General features: G+C 63.7%; 3 protein-coding genes across 5 annotated transcripts; 2 read left to right on the top strand and 1 right to left on the bottom strand.

Annotated features, from left to right (window-relative positions):
* The first annotated feature begins 45 nt into the window (after positions 1-45).
* On the top strand, positions 46-5460 carry ANAPC11 (anaphase promoting complex subunit 11). Of its 3 annotated transcripts, none has more exons than XM_032870380.1 (3): positions 46-179; positions 899-1018; positions 5289-5460. In XM_032870380.1, the coding sequence occupies exons 2-3, from the start codon at positions 910-912 to the stop codon at positions 5432-5434; spliced, it is 255 nt and encodes an 84-aa protein (XP_032726271.1). In that variant the 5' UTR covers positions 46-179; positions 899-909; the 3' UTR covers positions 5435-5460. The 3 variants fall into 3 exon arrangements, with proteins under 3 accessions (XP_032726271.1, XP_032726269.1, XP_032726270.1); XM_032870378.1 differs by lacking the exon at positions 46-179 and adding an exon at positions 434-495; XM_032870379.1 differs by lacking the exon at positions 46-179 and adding an exon at positions 484-578.
* Positions 5461-8062: 2602 nt separating this feature from the next.
* NPB (neuropeptide B) lies at positions 8063-8636 on the top strand. The gene is made up of 2 exons (XM_032871043.1): positions 8063-8309; positions 8420-8636. Exons 1-2 carry the CDS (start codon positions 8067-8069, stop codon positions 8546-8548), a joined length of 372 nt encoding a protein of 123 aa, XP_032726934.1. The 5' UTR covers positions 8063-8066; the 3' UTR covers positions 8549-8636.
* Positions 8637-11011: 2375 nt separating this feature from the next.
* Positions 11012-17471, bottom strand: PCYT2 (phosphate cytidylyltransferase 2, ethanolamine). Its single transcript, XM_032870376.1, has 13 exons — positions 17328-17471; positions 15251-15339; positions 14536-14697; positions 14246-14312; positions 13593-13677; positions 13388-13432; positions 12625-12763; positions 12352-12434; positions 12062-12139; positions 11782-11847; positions 11633-11698; positions 11267-11355; positions 11012-11181 (listed from the first exon to the last, which is right to left on the bottom strand). The coding sequence occupies exons 1-13, from the start codon at positions 17414-17416 to the stop codon at positions 11070-11072; spliced, it is 1170 nt and encodes a 389-aa protein (XP_032726267.1). The 5' UTR covers positions 17417-17471; the 3' UTR covers positions 11012-11069.
* Between the last annotated feature and the right edge of the window lie 2 nt (positions 17472-17473).

Below are 17473 nucleotides of genomic sequence, written 5' to 3'. Positions count from 1 at the left end.
GAGGCCGGAGATTGGCTGTGAGTGCACGGCGGGGGCGGGGCGGCGCGTGCGCGCTAGGGAGCTAGTTCGGCGGGCGCTCTGGAAGGAGCCGGGTAGTGGCCGCGGTCGTTTTTATACCTTCCCGCGCGGGCGCTGCCAACGGAAGGCGGGCGGGGCAGCGCGCGGTCAGGCCGGCGGAGGTGCGAGAGCGCGGGGCGGAGCGCGGCCGTTGGGGCGGGACTGGCGCGCCGCCCCTCCCCCGCCTTTTCCCGCCCGCGCCTTGAACCCGCACTTCTCCCCCGCGCCCCACCCTTTCCCAGAGACGGAGTGCGCGCCCCGCCCCGCCGCGTTTCCCCGCGCTCCCGCGACCCTCCTTCCTCGCACTTCACCCTCTCCCCGCGCCCTGGTCCCGCCCTGCACCCCACTCTTCCGCGCTCTTGTCTGGCGGTGGCGGCGGCGGCGGCGGCTCCCCGACCAAAGTCCTTGCTGACCAGGGCCGCAGGCCGAGCGGGCTGGGTGGGTCCCCCCAGGTGGTCAGGTGGGTCGGGGTCTCCCTGTGCCCCCTGACCCGGCTGCACCCCTCCGAAAAGCACCGTGCGGTCCATCTCTGCAGGCACTGGTGGGAGCCCGCGCTGCGCTTCGTGGACGCCGCGCAGGCCGTGCCGTCCGTGTAGAGAACCCTGCGGGTGTGGGGAGCCTCGCTCGCCCTCCCAGGGGCGCCCGGGCCCTGCCCCCGCCGTCCTCGCGGACGAATTTGTGCTGGTCGGTCTGGGTTTCTCAGAGCTCTGGCCGCCGTTCCAGCCCCGTGCTGACCGTGGGGTTGGGTGACCCTCGGGCTCAGAGTTGCGCCCCTTTGGTACCTAGATGCTGTAGTTGTGCAGACTGAGGTGCCGGGTGATCTCTTTCCCTCTGCCTCTAGGCTCCGCGGCCATGAAGGTGAAGATTAAGTGCTGGAACGGCGTGGCCACTTGGCTCTGGGTGGCCAACGACGAGAACTGTGGCATCTGCCGGATGGCCTTTAATGGCTGCTGCCCGGACTGTGAGTGTCCCCTGAATTCCCTCCCTCTTGAGCTTTGCCTGCTGGCCTGGCCATGACCTCTCTCCAGAAATACCCGCACGAAGTGCCTGGGTTTTGGTGTCCCTTTCCTCAAGGAAAGTTGACAGAAGGGAGCCAGGTGGTTTGGGCCCCTGTTTGTAGAAAGAGCCCATGAGCAGTTTTGTAAGAAAAGTGGTGTCGCCATGTACTGTGGTCAGACTCGCCTGTGAAGTCTGAGGGGGAGAAAGACGTGTTAGAACTCTGTGTCTGAAGATTCTCAAGCGAACAAAACCCGGAATGTTGTAGGGGCACCGCTCCCTTGCCCAGCACACAGGATCACGGTGGGTAAGGGACCTTTCCGCCTCTGCTTCGTGGTTCCGTGACGATAACTAGGATGCCTGGTACCGCGTCCGCCGAGTCTCTAAAAGGAACTGAAGCTTTTTACAGGCTGTCCCATCACATCAGACAGGACTGATGATGAGTCCTTAGGGTCTCCCCCATTCCTAGTCCTTGCTTGGACTTGCCCAGGTGTCCACAGGTGTCCCTTCACTGCATGGTGTAAGCAGGATCCACAGGTGCTTGCTCTGCTCTGCCCTGGGTGTTAGTGTTAACATAGAACAGGCCCTTCCACCCCCACTCAGCTTTTTCAAGGCATCTGACCTTTTAGCAAAGTTGTCTTGTCTCACAGAGTGCCCCCCACCAGGTTTTATCAGATTTCTTCTTTGTGCTGGTGTTTTTTATTTTTTTTTTTTTATTTTTTTTTAAATTTTATTTATTTATTTGACAGTGAGAGATCACAAGTAGAGAGGCAGGCAGAGAGAGAGGGGGAAGCAGGCTCCCTGCTGAGCAGAGAGAACCCGATGCGGGGCTCGATCCCAGGACCCTGAGACCATGACCTGAGCCGAAGGCAGAGGCTTAACCCACTGAGCCCCCCAGGCGCCCCTTTGTGCTGGTTTTTGATTCATTTTTGTTCCCATTATGTTCTGTGAAGTAGAAACGCTTTGAATATATTTCTAAGTCGAGAACCAGTTTTTGCACCAGTGCATTTTGGTTTTAGCCAAACCCAAGTGAACTTAAACAGAAGCAAGTTGACCCTTAGGGGCCAAGGGCAGTCCCAAGAGGAAAACAGGACATTGGAATACTAAAGGGTTCCTGTCCCATGAATGACCAGGCCTTTTGTGTGGGGTTAGGTGAGTGGCCAGAATAATAATAGTGCTTTACTTCTTACAGTGAAATTCAGGCCATTGGATTTTTTTTTTTTTAAGGTTTTATTCATTTATTTGACAGACAGAGATCACAAGTAGGCAGAGAGGCAGACAGAGAGGCGGAGGCAGGCTCCCCGCTGAGCAGAGATCAGAACCCTGATCTCAGAACCCTGAGATCATGACCTGAGCCGAAGGCAGAGGCTTAACCCTCTGAGCCACCCAGGCGCCCCTGCAAATACTATTTCATATTTTAAGATTTAAAAGATTTTCATCTTTTAAGATTTACTATTTATTTATTTATTTGACAGTGACAACAAGCAGGGGCGGCAGCTGAGGGAGAGGGAGAAGCAGACTCTCTGAGGAGCGGGGAGCCTGATGTGGGGCCTGATCCCAGGACCTGGAGATGATGACCTGAGCCGAAGGCAGACGCTTAACCCCACTGAGCCAGCCAGGCGCCGCGTGCATGTTCTTTAATCTTTACATTTGCTTTGGCTGAAAGGAAATCTCATCTCCCAGGACTTAATCTGTCCGGATTGACTCCGAGGGGTGGGATGCGAGCTGAGGAGATCACTGGCTGCTTCTGGTTGATGAGGTTTGCTTCACCATAACGTTCAAGATGTGGTTGTAGTGAATCTACTTCAGATCACTCTTAAATGCGTCACGAGGGGCACAGCAAAGGCCGTGGGAGTCTGGGGGGCACATACGTGCAGCTTCCTGAGCAACAGACTTGAGTCTTCTGGAAGGAAGTCTTGGAGGGTACCGCCCTCGACTGGTTGTGGGAGAGTGAGCGGCCAGCAGAGACGCAGGGGTGCGGAGCCCAGCTGCTGCTGTGGCGGCAGGGCCTGTGGCTGGCGTCTGCGTTTGCCAGTGGGCTCTGGTTTTGTGGAGGGGGATTTAGGGCATGATTTTAAGACCCGAGGTCAAGTTTGAGAGCCAGTTGTCATGTACAAAGTGTTTGCCAAGCCTAGGTGCTGCCTGCAGATGAGGGGACGCTGGGTTTCTCTTGCTACAGCTGTGCGCTTGTGAGAAACCCGGGGTGACAGGCGCTGTGATAAACCTGTCCCCAGCCCCAGAGGGCTTTAGGGAGTAAAAGTCTTTTCTTGAGACATGTTTTCATGACAAAGGATCTCCGTCCAGACTGGAGCAAGCACTTGGGTGAGTCACCATCACTGTTCTGTGCTCATGATGCCTCAGGCAGGCCGTCTGCTGGTGACGTTACTGGAAGTGGCTCCTGCCTCTGATGGCCGATGGCCAATGGCCGTGTGGCCTGGGTACTCCACCAACAGCGGGCCCCCAGGGCATCCCCCGCCAGACTATCCTGCCTTTGCAGGGGACTCTGTTTCCAAGCTGCGTTCTCCTGGACCCAGGAAGGCCCTGGGGGTGGGGGGAGTCATCTCAGCCATCACACCGAGTGGGCACTCCTGGCACAGGGTCCTTCCTCCTGCCACCCCCCGACGGGTGGGGGAGCAGAGTGAGGACAGTAATTCTGTATTTGCCCCAGCGTATAATTTTCTAGTCGTTATGTCATCAAAGTCTCAGGAAAGCAATGATGTTTTGTTATTAAAAGGATTTTTTTAGAATATTGAAAAGCAGCCCCAGACAAGTGGAGAGAAAGGTACTGTGGCGGCTGTCCTGACTTCGTGGGGTGCAGGCGTGTGGGGCAGGGGCTCCTTGGGATCAGGGAGCTGTGCTTGCTCCGTAGACGTGGAAGGACACTGAAGAGTCCACATTTGCTGCTGACCTGGTGCCCATCTGAACCACGGGACTGGGCTCCTGCCCTCCGGAAGTGGCAGGTGCCTCAATGCACCATGTGCCCAGGCCTCTTGTCCAGAAGAGGGGTGACGGGGTGGCCGAGTGCGGCGAGGGTGGCCGAGAGCACCGCCAGGTTTCCAGCCCCTCTGTTGGCGAGGGATGGGCCAAGTGGGACCACTGTCCACTGTGTTGGCCGTGGTACTATTTCGTGGGATCGAGTGTCCTGTGTTTGGTGTCGAGGAGGGATGGTGGTCACAGAAGTCCAGAGGCAGACTGCGTTCTGCGAGGAGCTCCCAACTTGGTCTAGAACGTGTGTTGACATAGAGCTGCCGCAGGGACAGGCTGTCCGTTTGTCCCAGCCTTGGCTTGTCTGTCTTGTCCCTTGTGTTTGTGCATCAGTGACATCTGGTCCAGCTAGTGTTCCAAAGGTGTAGAGGACCCCCAGGGCAGCGATGGGGGGGATGGCACCCCAGGAAGGGTAGAGGCAGCAAGCCAGAGCGCCTCAATGCCCACGGGGACCCTGACACACAGCCTGAGGGGGCCCGTTGTGCTCTGGTGGCACCAGCTGTTTGATGGGATTTTCTTGCTTCTCAGAAATCAGAGGAAATCGGAGACTCCTTTTTCTTCTGATCACGGCAGTGTGGCTCTCCCCTGTACCCCTCCATGGAGCTGGCATTTCCACGCATGTGGAGTGGGGTGCCAGCAGCACGTGGCCTGACAAAGAGGTGGAAGGTAGCTGCTTGCTCACTCCCGGCTGCTGACAGGTGGGGCCGTCGGCGGCCCTCCCGTGAAGCATCCTGGGTCCCTGCCCTCTAGAGAGGAACCTCCCAAGGCCCCAGCTCTCCTACGCCTGGTCGGAAGGAATAGTTCCCTGTTCAGAGGGTGGCTCTTTAGTGGTGGCGGGGGCCTGGGGTGTCCCTAGATAGTTCAGGCTCTGACCTTGGTGTCCAGGTGAAGTGGCAGAGCTGTGGCGCGCCTGCAGATGGGCCCGGCACCTGGCAGGCGGGGACTGTGGGCTCGGCCTGCGCCCCCCTGCAGCTGAGCACCCCCTTGCAGGGGAGGACAGAGTGAGGGCTGCGCTTGTGGGCCTTGTGTGCATGTGCGTGCGTGCGTGTGCGCGCGCACACCACACACTGTGCTCACACTCCCGATTTCTGTCTTTTCTGAAACATGAGGTGCGAGAGGCCCTGCACACGGCGCCCTTGGGCTGCTGGGGCTGGGCAGGTGCCGGACACCCAGCGGTCCCGCGCCCCGTCTCTGCCCGGCACGTGGGCTGCCCTGTGTGACGGGCCTGGTGCTCTTGCCCCCTCCTGCAGGCAAGGTCCCCGGCGACGACTGCCCCTTGGTGTGGGGCCAGTGCTCGCACTGCTTCCACATGCACTGCATCCTCAAGTGGCTGAACGCACAGCAGGTGCAGCAGCACTGCCCCATGTGCCGCCAGGAGTGGAAGTTCAAGGAGTGAGCCCCCCGTCCCTGCCCGGGGCTGGCCGGCTGACTCTTCTCTGGCAACAGCCCCTCCGGGCCGCGACACACCCTACCCGACCGACTGGAGCCGCGTTTGTTTTCCTTCAAATGGTGACACTTTTATCCAATAAGCAAAACTCATTAAATTACCTGAACCTTGCTGGAGGCCTCTGTTGCCCATTTTCTTGGTCCTGACGCCGCCTCGCAGTGCGCGGATAGGAAAACTCAGGAGTAAACATCTCGATGTGACGCCGCCAAGGCCCTGAGTCACATCCCCAGGAGGAGCAGGAGCGCAGGATCAGCCAGAAGAGCCAGGGGCAAGAGTGGCTAGCTCTGGGGGCTTGAAAGGCCCTGGGGCGTGCGTGTGTACCAACAGGAAATGGAACACCAGTGGCTCAGAGGCCCGTGGCCTGTCATCTGGCCTCTCACCCACTCGAAGCTGGGGACCACCTCGCAGACCAGTCTGTGGGACTCTGACTTGGCACAGCTGGCGGCTGCTACCCGTAGTGCCTTTCACTGAAAGGCCATCCCTGAGCAGGTGCTGGTGGTCTCTCAATCCCTCTTCCCTTATTCTGGCGGGAGGCCGGCTGGAGCGTCTGAGCGGTGACATACCCGGTGTAGGCCATGTTAAGGACATCTGTGTCCCAGGTGTCTGAGGTCCTCTACTTGGAGAACAGCCCACGGGAGGCTCCTTTGGGCACCTCTGTCAGTCTACAGCTCCAGGTTGGGGGTGGCTCCTGGGGGCCACGGTCCCAGCCCTGGAAGCCTTGGCTGCTTCTGGACAGACTGCTGCAGGCCTCATGTCCCCATGAGCTGCAAGGAGTCACTCGGCACTGACTCCTTCCGGTCCATTCTCAGGGAACAGCCCCTGGGGGTCACTGCCTTGTGCCTTGTGGGTGGCCAGCTGCTGAGTACTCCGATGCTGCTTGTCCTCAGTCCCTGGGGGCAAGACCAGGTAGTGTCCTCCAGGGGCTGGCCTTCTGCTTGGTCACCTCTGGGGCAGCCTATTTCCTGCCTGCATGCATGTTGTACCCAGAGGGAAGGAAGCCCAGGGGACCATCCCCCTTCCCCAGGCTGGAGGTCACATGCCCTGTGTCCAGAAACCCAGCTGCCCCGGGCCCCTGAGCTCGGGATCCGACCTGGGGAGGACACACCCAAAGGAAGACACATCATGTCCAGGATGCTTAGGGGAAGAAGAGGTGCCCCTGCACCTGGTGCCCCGCCCCCCACCCCACCCCAGGGCCTGGGCTCAGCCTCCCCAGCGCCTCTCAAACAAACAGGTGTGGGGGCGGCTACACTGTGTATTCTTGAGACTTTGTGTCTACAATGTGTCAGGATCCAAGGAATCCCTGGGAGGAGCTCACAGCCCTGTAGGAGTGGGCTGCCGCCCTCTGGTCCAGGCAGCATGGCAGGCCTCCACTGTCCCCGAGTTTCCAGACCTCACCCTGGCCTGCCCCCAGCCCACCTCCCCTGCCCGGGGTGGGGGGGTTTCTGCTGTGACCCATGACTGCCTGGAGCATCAGACGCTGAGTGCAGCCTCGAAGGCTTTCCGGCCTTGCCCTTGGGGGTGGCTGCCCTCATTTACAGATGCACTGTCCACTTGCCCAAGGTTGCAGACCCTCCTGTGGGCTGCCCCCCGCCCCCCCGCCAGCCATTCGGACTTCCGCGTTTCCTGCTTCCAGCCTGGTCCTTGCGGGGCCTGCTTGGCCTCAAGCTGGCCCTGCAGTTGCCCCCCAGGTCCTGTCCATGTCCAGCCAGCTGTCCCCTCCCCGGAATCAGCTCGGGGGCCCTGCGGCACCTCCGGCACCTCAGCGGGCTCTCCCTCCCCCGGGTCGCAGAGGCTCACACCGCCTGCCTTTGCAAACACTCCCCTGGCTTCCCCTCACTGCCCCCACCTCCGGCCGCTTGTGCTCCCCGGTCTTCCCCCGTGAGCCAGTGAGGCGCTCTCCTTGGCCTCCTGCCAGCTCTGTTTTCCCATTCGGCTGTGGCTTGAGTCAGGGACTGATTCATCGCCCGTTGAACACAGGTGTTGTGAGAGCGCCCACCCCGACAGCAGAACTGGGTGGAAGAAGTCTCCGGGTTCCTGTCAGCTGTCCCTTGGTCTCGCTTCCAGAGGTCAGGCCTGGCCGCGCTGCCCACCTCTTCCTAAAGGACCCCACCAGTAGTGGCCCTATTATAAGTTTCTCCTGTGGGTGTGACACAGAAGGTGGCCCCCAGGCCCACCCAGACTTTGACGTCTCAAGAAGCCTTGGCCCTGCAATCAGTTCCCTTTGAGGGTAGGAGCAAGTGTCCCCTGGGCACCGATGTCTCTCTGCAGCCTCTAGGGCCTCTGGGGGGAGGGGTAATTGCTAGGGCTAGGGCGCCCTCAGGGTCCTGGGGGCTGCTCAGTGCTGCCTCCCTGCCCCCTGCTTGCACCGAGGCCGCATCCAGGCAGGACCATGGGGCAGGGGGAGGAGCAGGCGGCAGCGGGGAGGATGGGGGCGTGGGATCCCGCACAGGAGTGGCCCCCGCGCGGGAGGCTCGGCTTCTTGCTGCTCGAGGGGGGCCCGCCCCCGCGCCCCGCACCACCAATATAAGGCGGCTGCCGCCGAGGCTCCGAGCCGCGCAGCCCGCCCGCCGCCCGCGTCCCCATGGCCCGGTCCGCGCCGCTGGTGGCCGCCGCCCTGGCGCTGTGCTTGCTGCTGGCGCCGCCGGGCCTCGCGTGGTACAGGCCGGCGGCCGGGCCCGGCTCCTACTCGGTGGGCCGTGCGGCGGGGCTGCTGTCCGGCTTCCGCAGGTCTCCGCATGCGCGCCGCTCCGAGCCCCCCGGGAGCGCGGGACCCCCGGGCCGGGCGAGCGCCGTCGCCGAGCCGCGCCCCCGCCTGCGGAGCCTCGTGAGTGCGGCCGGCGGGACTTGGGGTGGGGGGTGGGGGGTGGGAGGTCAGGAGGGGTCTGTGGTGCGCGGGGGGCGCGGGGTGGCCCCTCAGCCTCCTCCCGCCCCCAGGCCGCGTGTGTCAAGGACGTGTCCCCGAAACTGCGGAGCTGCGCGCGGTTCCCCGACGGCCGCGCCACCGTCCAGTGCCAGGCGGACGTCTTCCTGTCGCTGCGCGCGGCCGACTGTCGCAGCGCCTGAGCCTCCACCCGGCCCCGACCCCGCCAGGCGGCAGCGCAGACACCCCAGCGCCTCCCTGCATCCCCGCTCGCCGATCGGCTCCCCAATAAACGAGAAGCGCAGCTGAACTCCGAGTGGGGGCGGGTGGGGCGGGCCCCGCGGTCTGCAGACCCCACTCCGCCGCCACTGTCTGCCCTGGGGGGGGGGCAGCCCCCTCACCTCCCGCTGTCGTCCACACAGCCCCCGCACGCCCCCGTGTCCTCCAGGAGGCAGCTCCATGTCTGCCCTCAGCGCAGCGGCCGCCCACCACCACACCCGAAGGGGCCTCTGGCCTAGGACAGCCCGCCGCCCGCCCTGCCTTGGTTCTGGGGTTTCCTGAGGACAATGCTCTGCCTTATAAGAGGGGCAACTCCTGCAGTCCCTCCTTTCTTGGTGTCCCCCCAAAACACCTCAAAGTACTGGGCACAGGGCAGTGACTTGGCCTGTTGAAGGAGTGACTAAGCCAGGGAGGGGTGGGGCTGGGGGAGGCAGCCACACCTGCTGCTCCAGGACAAAGCCGGGCACAGCCTCTTCTGAGGTGGGGAGCTCTGGACCCAGTCCTCCCTCTGACCCATGGCCAAGCCGGCAGTTCCCACAGCCATGAGGGCCGAGACACAGCCGTGAGGGATCACGGCGCACCGGCAGGGACCTCCCCTGCCCACGCTCAGGCCTGACTGCCTCCTTTACTTGCGGGCATCTGGGTTCATTCTGGCCCCAGCCCCACTGAGGCAGACCTTGAGCTCCTTTCATGGCACGTACTGGGGCCTCCAGTAGGGCTGCGTTTTGGAGGGCAGAAAGGCAAAATGAGGTTCAGAGCCTGCATTGGGGGTGCCCGCCACCCTCCCACCCCCCTCGGGGAGGCCAGGGGGAGTTGGACCCATTGGCCCTCACTTAGAGGCTGTGGGAGGACCCACAAACCCACTGGCCCGAATGATTCCATCTCCAGGGGGCACTGACTTCCCAGAGCCCCAGGCCCTGAGCCTCCTCCAACTGTGTCCCTGTGTCCCCATGGGCTCCCTGGCTGCCGCAGTCCCCAGCTTAGAGGGGCCGCTCCCGTGTCCTTCCACTTCGAGTCAGTGCAGGACTAGCGGCTCCCTCCTCGTGCCCCTGCTCACGGGGCCCTGCTGCCCAGGGCTCCAGGAGTCTGAGTCTTGCCCTCCCTGAAGCTGGGGGCCCAGGGAGGGCCTTGTGCCTCTCACGCACTACCCCAGCTTGGGGAGGGAGGAAGGAGACTGGTGGCGGCTGCCCAGTGGGGGGCCGGGGTGGCTGAGCATTCACAGTCCCTTCCCTTCCACTTCCTGCACGGGCTCAGAGTTAGACTCATGACTCGTTACATCGGGAGGAAAAAAGGACAGACCCACCCGCCAAGGAGAGAAGGACACCAGCCCTCCGATCTCCGCTTCCACGGGGCCAAGCCACAGGTGCCCGGCCTCACCCGGCTCCGCAGCTGAAAGACAGATGCCCTTCCGGGGGGAGGGGCTGAAAAGACACCATCACAGTCCTCACCTCTGAACAAAACCAGCCAAACTCTTGCCCCCTCCCCGTCCGAAACAAAGAGGTGAGCGGGGTTGGCAGCCCACAACTGCTGGGCTGCTCCCAGTGGTCCTGATCTGGGTGCAGGAGACCCCGAGATTCCTGGGGGGGGGACCCAGTCAGGGAGCCGAAGCCAACTCCTTCCCAGATCCGTGGCGCTGTGCCATGCCACGGGGAGCCAGCCTCCCACTGGCCTCGTGACGGGCTCCGGGGCCAAGAACCCACTGGGCTCTGGCTGCCCTCCCTCCTTCGTTACAGGCTCTATGGAAGGCAGCCTGGGGCATCTGGGGGTCCTAAACTGGGGGGGGGGTTCCTCGCTGCCGGGCTGCCTGCTTCCCCCACCCCCGGCCTCCCCACCGTGTGTGCGTGGTGGGGAGCAGGGCTACGAGCCAGACGCGGAATAGCTCCCGCCAGGTTTATTTGGTCGTACCCCAGCCGGTCAGATACAAAACCGAGAGCAGTCTGTGGGGAGAGCAGGAAGGCTGGCCTGGGAAGTAGGGGGCGCAGTGCCCAAGAGCCAGCCCCAGGGCACCAGGGAGCCCACATGGGAAGCGGCACAGCCTGTGTCCTGAGGAGGAAAGGGGGTGCCCCCTTCAGGTCACTGCTCCCCCAAAGCTGGCTTCCAATGAGGCCTGGATGGCGGAAAAGGCCAGGTGGTGGGGATGTCCTGGGTCTGCAGGGGCTTGGGGGGGAGAAGCCAGGCCTTCACCAGCTCGCAGGGTGGTTTCCTGCTGGCAAAAGGTGCCCGCTGGGCCACTCGTCTGTGCTGGATGCCCTCTCTGTGCGACTCATCGGGAAAGCCTCTGGGCAGGTAGGGTGGGGGCAGCGCCCTCGGCTCTAGCCCTTCCAAGAGCAGGCCAGGTGGAGAGGGGGTGCGGCAGCTTTGTTACACACCAGACCCTCGAGGCGAGGCGTGGGAAGGAGAGCAGGAGGGGCTGGCCCGAGGGCACGCGGGGTGACCGCTCACTGCTCAGAAGTCACAGTCGCTCTCTCTCTCACGCTGCGCCTCCTGCCGCCTCCTGGCCTCCAGGAAAGCCAGCTCCTTGGCCTCTTTCTTCTGGTTCCGGGCCTCGTACTCTAGCCTGGGGGCCGGGCTGGGGTGAGCTGCGCACCTAGGCCTGGGGCTTCCGCAGCCCCGCCGGGCCCAGCCCAGCAGCCCTCCCTCACCTGTTCTTGATGATGCGCTGAACAATGAGGTCCGTGGTCAGGTCGTTCCCGCTGTCGACCTGGCAAAAGATGCCCCTTCTCTTGGGCTCCTGGAGGCCAGAGGGTAGGGAGGTAATGACGGCCTCCTCTGGAGCCGCCTGGGCCTGAGGGTCCTCAGCCCCGAAAGACCAGAACACTAGCATGGTTCCTCCCCCTGCGTAGCAAGCATCCTCCTCCTCCTCTTGGACTGGCAGTTAAGCCGCCCCCGGGGTAGCTTCCACACAGGCACTGTGAGGCTGGGGGAGGCGGGGGGGAGGCGGAGGGCAGGTTCCCCGGGAACAGCACACACGGCCGCCTTGTGCCCAGCAAGGGCCCAGCACGACCCACCTGGTAAGGATCTGAGCCATCCTTGTCCGGCACGATTTCTGTCTTCCCGTGACATACCAGGTCCACCTGGGGAGGGAGCAGGGGTCAGGGAGCCTGGTGCCTTGCACTCAGAGGGCCCTCCCTGGGACCTGGTCCACCAGGAGCCTCACCTTGAAGTGGTCCAGGAGCTCTGCTGTGACTGCATAGGGGGCCCCGATCACCACTTCTGACACGTACTAGGGGGACAAGGAGCACAGATGGTCAGCTAAGACCCCACTAGGCCCCAGGTTGATGGGAGAAAGTGCTCACTGCTAAGGAAGCAAGGCTGGGGGTAGGGAGCAGCCTGGCGGGGCTGGCTGGCCAGAAGCCCAAGGCTCCTGGATACCCACCCCCTCCTCCCCCGCAGCCTGGGCAGGGGACCCCACCCGGCGCCCCCGCAGTGGTCCATACCCGGCAGGCCAGCACGCTCAGGGTCCGCTCGTGAAGGTTCATGATGGGGTAGTTCTTCCCCTTGTAGTGGTTGACCTCCTAGGGCCACAGTGAGCTCCAGTGAGCAGGCAGCCTCTGGCAGACGGGGCCCAGCAGTGCGGGGAAGCCCCAGACCCCAGAAAGAGGCCCCTGCCTCCCCCACCTCCATCAGCTCCCCAGGCCTCACTCCTGTGAGCCACCTGTGCCCAACCTCAGCCCCAGGAGCCCCCCCCAGGGCGCCCACACCCTATCAGCTGGCCAGGGAGCGAGACCTGGTCAAAGTGCAAGCCGGCGATGACATACGGCCTTCTGGCCAGGCCGTGCACCTTCTCCAGGAAGTCCACGTGGCCGATGTCTGTGCCCAGGTTAAGAACTGAGTAACAGGAGGAGAGGCGCCCTGCACGACCGGGGCTCCGGCGGGTTCCCCTGAGCTCCACCCACTCTGGGAGCTGCGAGGCGTCAGGGAGGCCTCTCAGGTCCCATGACCCAGAGGGGCCCAGAGGGCCACAGCGGGGACCACCCTCCCCCTTGGTCCCAGAGGATACGGAACAGGTCGAAGGCACCGGCCACATAGATGACGGTCTCCCCTGGCTGGGGCTCCTTCCCCGAAGCAAACTGGATGATCTTCTGAGACGTCTGCAGGAACTGCGACAACCCTGTCCGGGGGTTCCGCCCCCCAGGGCACTAGACGCCGAGAAGGCTCTGGTCAGCGAGTGCTGCCCCGGGAGCGGCCTGTCCTTCACCTGCCCCCACCCCCAGCTCCTTTTCTGGGCCCAGGCTGCCTGCGCCTGCCTGTCTGGGAGCAGGTATGGGGGCGCTGGCGCAGAACCCCAAGCCCCAGCTGCAGCACTTGCTCGGTCACGTGGGTGCTCTTACCAGCACGTGCCTCAGGCAGGGACAAGGTGGGGAGCCAGCAGCGCCCGCCCTACGCAACCGGCGGGATGGGTGGCTCCGCCCTGTGGCCGCCGTGGGCACTGCAGCAGACAGCACTGGGGCCTGATAGTGGGCCCAGCAGTGGCCACGGCCCTGGTGGGGGACCCAGCACCCTGAGCCACCTTCTGGTCACCTGGGAGGGCCCTTCCGAGGGAAGTGTCGGCCTGGCGGGTGTTGGGTAACGGGGCTACAAGGGAGAGATGACCAGGCTGCCTGGTTAGAGGCCACCTGCTTGAAGGCGGTCCTGGTTCCTCTGTGGCCGCGGGACTGGCTCGCTTGCTGAGCCTGGTGGGCAGTACCCAGGCGGCGCCAGGAAGGTGGGGGTCGGGTACGGGGGCATTAGGGAGTGGCCGGGCGAGCCGGGGCGACACTCACCTTGCCGAAGCTGTCTGCATACTCCCGGTACTCCGAGGAGATCTCCTGAGAGGAAGGACATGGGACGCTGAGGAGCCTTGCTGTCCCCCAGACGTGGCCAACCCCCAGAGCTCACAAAGGGACAAAGACAGACAGACCAGGTGCTTCCTCCCTCCCAGCAGTGTCCTGAGCCCTGGGAGCCCGCCCCTGTCCCTCCCAGACTCACGTGACCGCTGTGATGGGCCTTGGTCACCAGCAACATGCGGCCGACAAGGTCCGTGGTGGACACGCCCTGGGTGCGCCTGCACTCTCTGGGGACAGAGTGGGGTCAGCACTCGCATCCTGGACATACTCCAAAGGCCCCACAACGGCTCCCCCCGCCTGAACGCGGCCCCGCCGGCCCCCAGCTGGGCAGTGCAGGCCAGGCAGCTCCTTGCCACTCTCGGCCACAATAGAAAACCAGGACCAGGAGTGTGGGGCAGGCCACGGCACTTTTATACACGGAAGGGCATGACAGAATAGACGAGAAGTGCTGCTCAGCCGGGAGTGTGCGGTGCCTGGCGGCGGGGGGTGGGGGGGCAGGCCAGACCGGGGCCCATGGCAGCTCCAGTCCCCGGCCCCCACGACTGTCCCCCATGGCTGTCTGAGTCTGGTAATGGCCACACCCCACTCTCTTCCCAGCGGCCAGCTGCCCACGGCCCATGACCACCACCTGGGCTGGCGCAGGTCTGTGACACTTGAAGACCCACTGGGCAGCCGGCCTACCCTGCTTCCCTGGCCTGGAAGAGGCTGCAGCCCATTTTCCTCATGGGCAGAAAGAGTTAGGGGGGAGCTGTGAGCCCTACTCCTCGACAAGGGGGGGCCCTCTCTGGGGCTCACCTGTACCTCCCGGCCTGCTTCACTTCCTCGTAGGTGTCACGGCCATCTACGGTCAGCGTGATGTCATCTAGGGAGCACCACACACGGGTGAATGAGGACTCTCAGCCCAGACTGCGGGGGCCTGTGGGGCCCCCAACCCTCATTCTAGGCGGGCCCTGGCATGCAGGGACTCTTTCTGGGAAAGGACCTGACGCCTTCTCAGATCCCCGAAAGGCTCAGGCCCCAGCAGCCCGGCCACCCTCCAGCCCCGCCAGAGGCCCCAGCACTCTGGGCCCCAGCCCCCCACTCACTGCCATGCACACAGAAGTCACAGTTGTGCTTGTCCAGTGTCTCCAGCGTGGTCACGTAGGGAGCTGCAGGCACCACCTCGTCTACCCACTTGATGGCCTGCACCATCTTGTACCTCTCCTCTTGAGTGAAGACTGGGGGCCCCTTGTGCTTGGAGATCTCCTCTAGAGCCAGACACAGAGCAAGGACAAGACAGGTGAGCTCTGCAGGGCTGGCCCACAGGCTCGCTGGCCTCGGGGCCCCCTCCCACCACCAAGCAGGGCTTGGAACCATAGCTGAGCTCGTGGCGGGCAGCTGTCTGTCTCCTTGGGCCTTGGGCCCTCTGCCTGTCGTGAGGGCAGAAACACACCCATGTGGACGCCGCCCTATCTCTCTGGGCCAGTACGGGGGCTCAGGATGTGGTCACTGGCTAACTATGTGCTCCCTCACCCAACCAGAGTTCCAGGCAAAGTCCTGTGACAGCCAGGCGCTCCATTCCCAAGGGTCCCAGGCACCAGGCTGGGGTGGGAGGGTGAAGGGGGCAGCACGGCCAGAAATGTCATCCCTTGGATGCACTGTTCAACTTGAGCCGCAGGATGGGAAGCCGTGGGGGGCTCAGCCTGGGCCTGCAGGTGGTGTGAAGCTGCTGGGCCGTGCTCTTCAGAAGGATGGCCATGGACCTGGCCTTGCCACCTGCAGGGCCCTGGGAGGTCAGTGGGAGGCAGCAGCCCAGCTCACCATCGGTGTGTACACCCACGATGAGGTAGTCGCCCATGGCCCTCGCCTGGCGCAGCTGGTTAGAGTGGCCATAATGCACCATGTCATAGCTGTGGAAAGGACAGGATGGTGAATCCCTGTGCGGAGGGTGGCACTGAGCAGCTGGGAGGGGGCGTGGGGGTGCAGCCTTGCTCCCCTGGGCCTTCCTTTTTTTTTTACTTTTTTAATTTTTTAAATTTTTTTTTTTATTTATTTGACAGACACATCACAAGTAGGCAGAGAGGTAGGCAGAGAGAGACAGGAGGAGGAGGCAAGCTCCCTGCTGAGCAGAGAGCCCGATGCGGGACTGGATCCCAGGACCCTGAGATCTGGACCTGGCAGAGGTTTTAACCACTGAGCCACCCAGGCACCCCTCCCCTGGGCCTTCCTTAAGAAGGCCTTTGAAAAGCTGCCACTGGGAACAGCTCCTCAGGGTCTGGCCAAGCCTGGGCATTCAGAGGGGATTTGGGCCCTCAGCTCCCCACACCACTGGTCCCTGGGCCAGATTTAACAAGCATGACAGGGGCTGGGCTGTGCCCAGGAACAAGGCCTGCTGCCCCCCAGGGCCAGTGAGCGCGCACAACAGCTCGGCTCGCCACGCATGCCACAGAGCTCTGGTCTCTGCCCTCAGCCGCTCCTCTCACCGAATGCAAACAAGTGTGTTGGGGGGCAGCCCCTTTACTCCGTGAACTGACATTAATTTACGGGTGGGCTCTGAAGCAGGAGGCCAGTCTTTGGGACCAATACGGAACAGAATCTGACAGATGAGCAAAGGCAACTGCCAGCTTTGGAAATCCTGCTCGCTCCCCCATGGCCTCCAGAAGCTCAGCGAGGCTCTCCTCTCTGGGACCAACAACCCCCTCCCTGGTGGCTGGTTCTAGAGCTCTTATCCTCAAATCTGGGCCTGATTAAGGAGTGACTTCCTAGCTAGAGGCCGACTTGCTCCCCTGTGTGTGGTGCCCAAGTTGGCCCCACACCAAGTCCATTTCCTGACGCTGTCCCTGCTTCTCCAGGTGACCCATGCCCCCTGGTGTGCAAAGCTGTTCCACTCCCTGACACCTGTTAGCTCTCACTGCAGCACACCAGGTTCCCGCACACAAGACTGTGGGGTCACAGGGCTCAGGCCTTGGGGTGAGAGGAGTGGCTAAGTGCAAATGCAGCAGCCTGGCTGGCCCTTGAGCTCACTGGACGGGCTGGGCCAGGGGTTCACAGATCGGACTGCAGGGTGGTGCTGGGCCCAGGGTGTGTCCTAGCCACCGTGGCCTGCTGGGGCAGGGGCCTGGCCAGACCAGGGCCAAGGTCAGAGTCCACCCACACGAAAACATGCTCCCTCCCCGAAGGGCACTCAGGCACCGCTGCAAAGGTGTGGCAGCCCCCGCACCCCCAACAGCCCTGCTCTCTTCCCAAGCCGGGAGCTAGCCCGGTGGGGGCTGTGCTTTCTCTGATTGCCACCGAGAAGGTATCCGGAAGCGCCCGGGGCCAGCGCTCCGTAGAGGTCAGTTTTCCTCTCACCTGCTGACAGCCCCCAACTTATCTGCAAACAACTCCAGGTCTCGGCCGGCTAGAGAACAGGACGGGTGGGCACTGTGGCCCTGCTGGGCAGGACCCAGGAGCCCGGGGGCTTGGCTGGGGGGTCGCGGACACAGGCAATTCCCGCCCTGCCGCTCGCCATGACACCCAGGAGACTCCCTCGGCCCTGCGGCAGGCGGGCTGGGGAGCCGGACACGGACACCGCGGGCAAGACGCTCCGGGCGCACGGCTCCCCGGTCGGGACGGGACACGCGCGACTCACGCCACCACCGGACACCCCGGCGGGCCGCTCAGCGGCAGACCCCGGAGCACGGGCGCCCGCGTCCCCAGGAGGGCACCGGGGCCGGGAGCCGCAGGTCCGGGCCGCCGCCGCCGGCCGCTCGCGCCGCACGGTCGTCCCCCGGGCCCCGGGCGCAGATCGGCCCGCGGACGTGTCTCCGGGCGGCGGCGCAGCGGCCCCCGCGGCCCCGGGCCCGGCTGTCCCCGCCCCCGGCCCGCCCGCCACCGCCGCCGCCGCCGCCGCGCTCACCAGCCGTCGCACCACACTCGCACGGCGCGCCTGCCCTCCGGACCCGGCGGCTCTGCACCGCCCGCCGCGCCATGCCCGTTCCGGATCATGGCCCCGCAGCGGCGGCGCGGCCCGACCCGCTCCGCGACTCCCAGCGGCTGCCGCCC

This window comes from Lontra canadensis, unplaced genomic scaffold (assembly GCF_010015895.1).
Source record: "Lontra canadensis isolate GAN:19392208 unplaced genomic scaffold, GSC_riverotter_1.0 scaffold41, whole genome shotgun sequence".
Lineage (NCBI taxonomy): Eukaryota > Metazoa > Chordata > Mammalia > Carnivora > Mustelidae > Lontra > Lontra canadensis.
The sequence above is the reverse complement of the archived record's forward strand: the minus strand, read 5'-3'. Positions and strand labels throughout refer to the sequence as shown.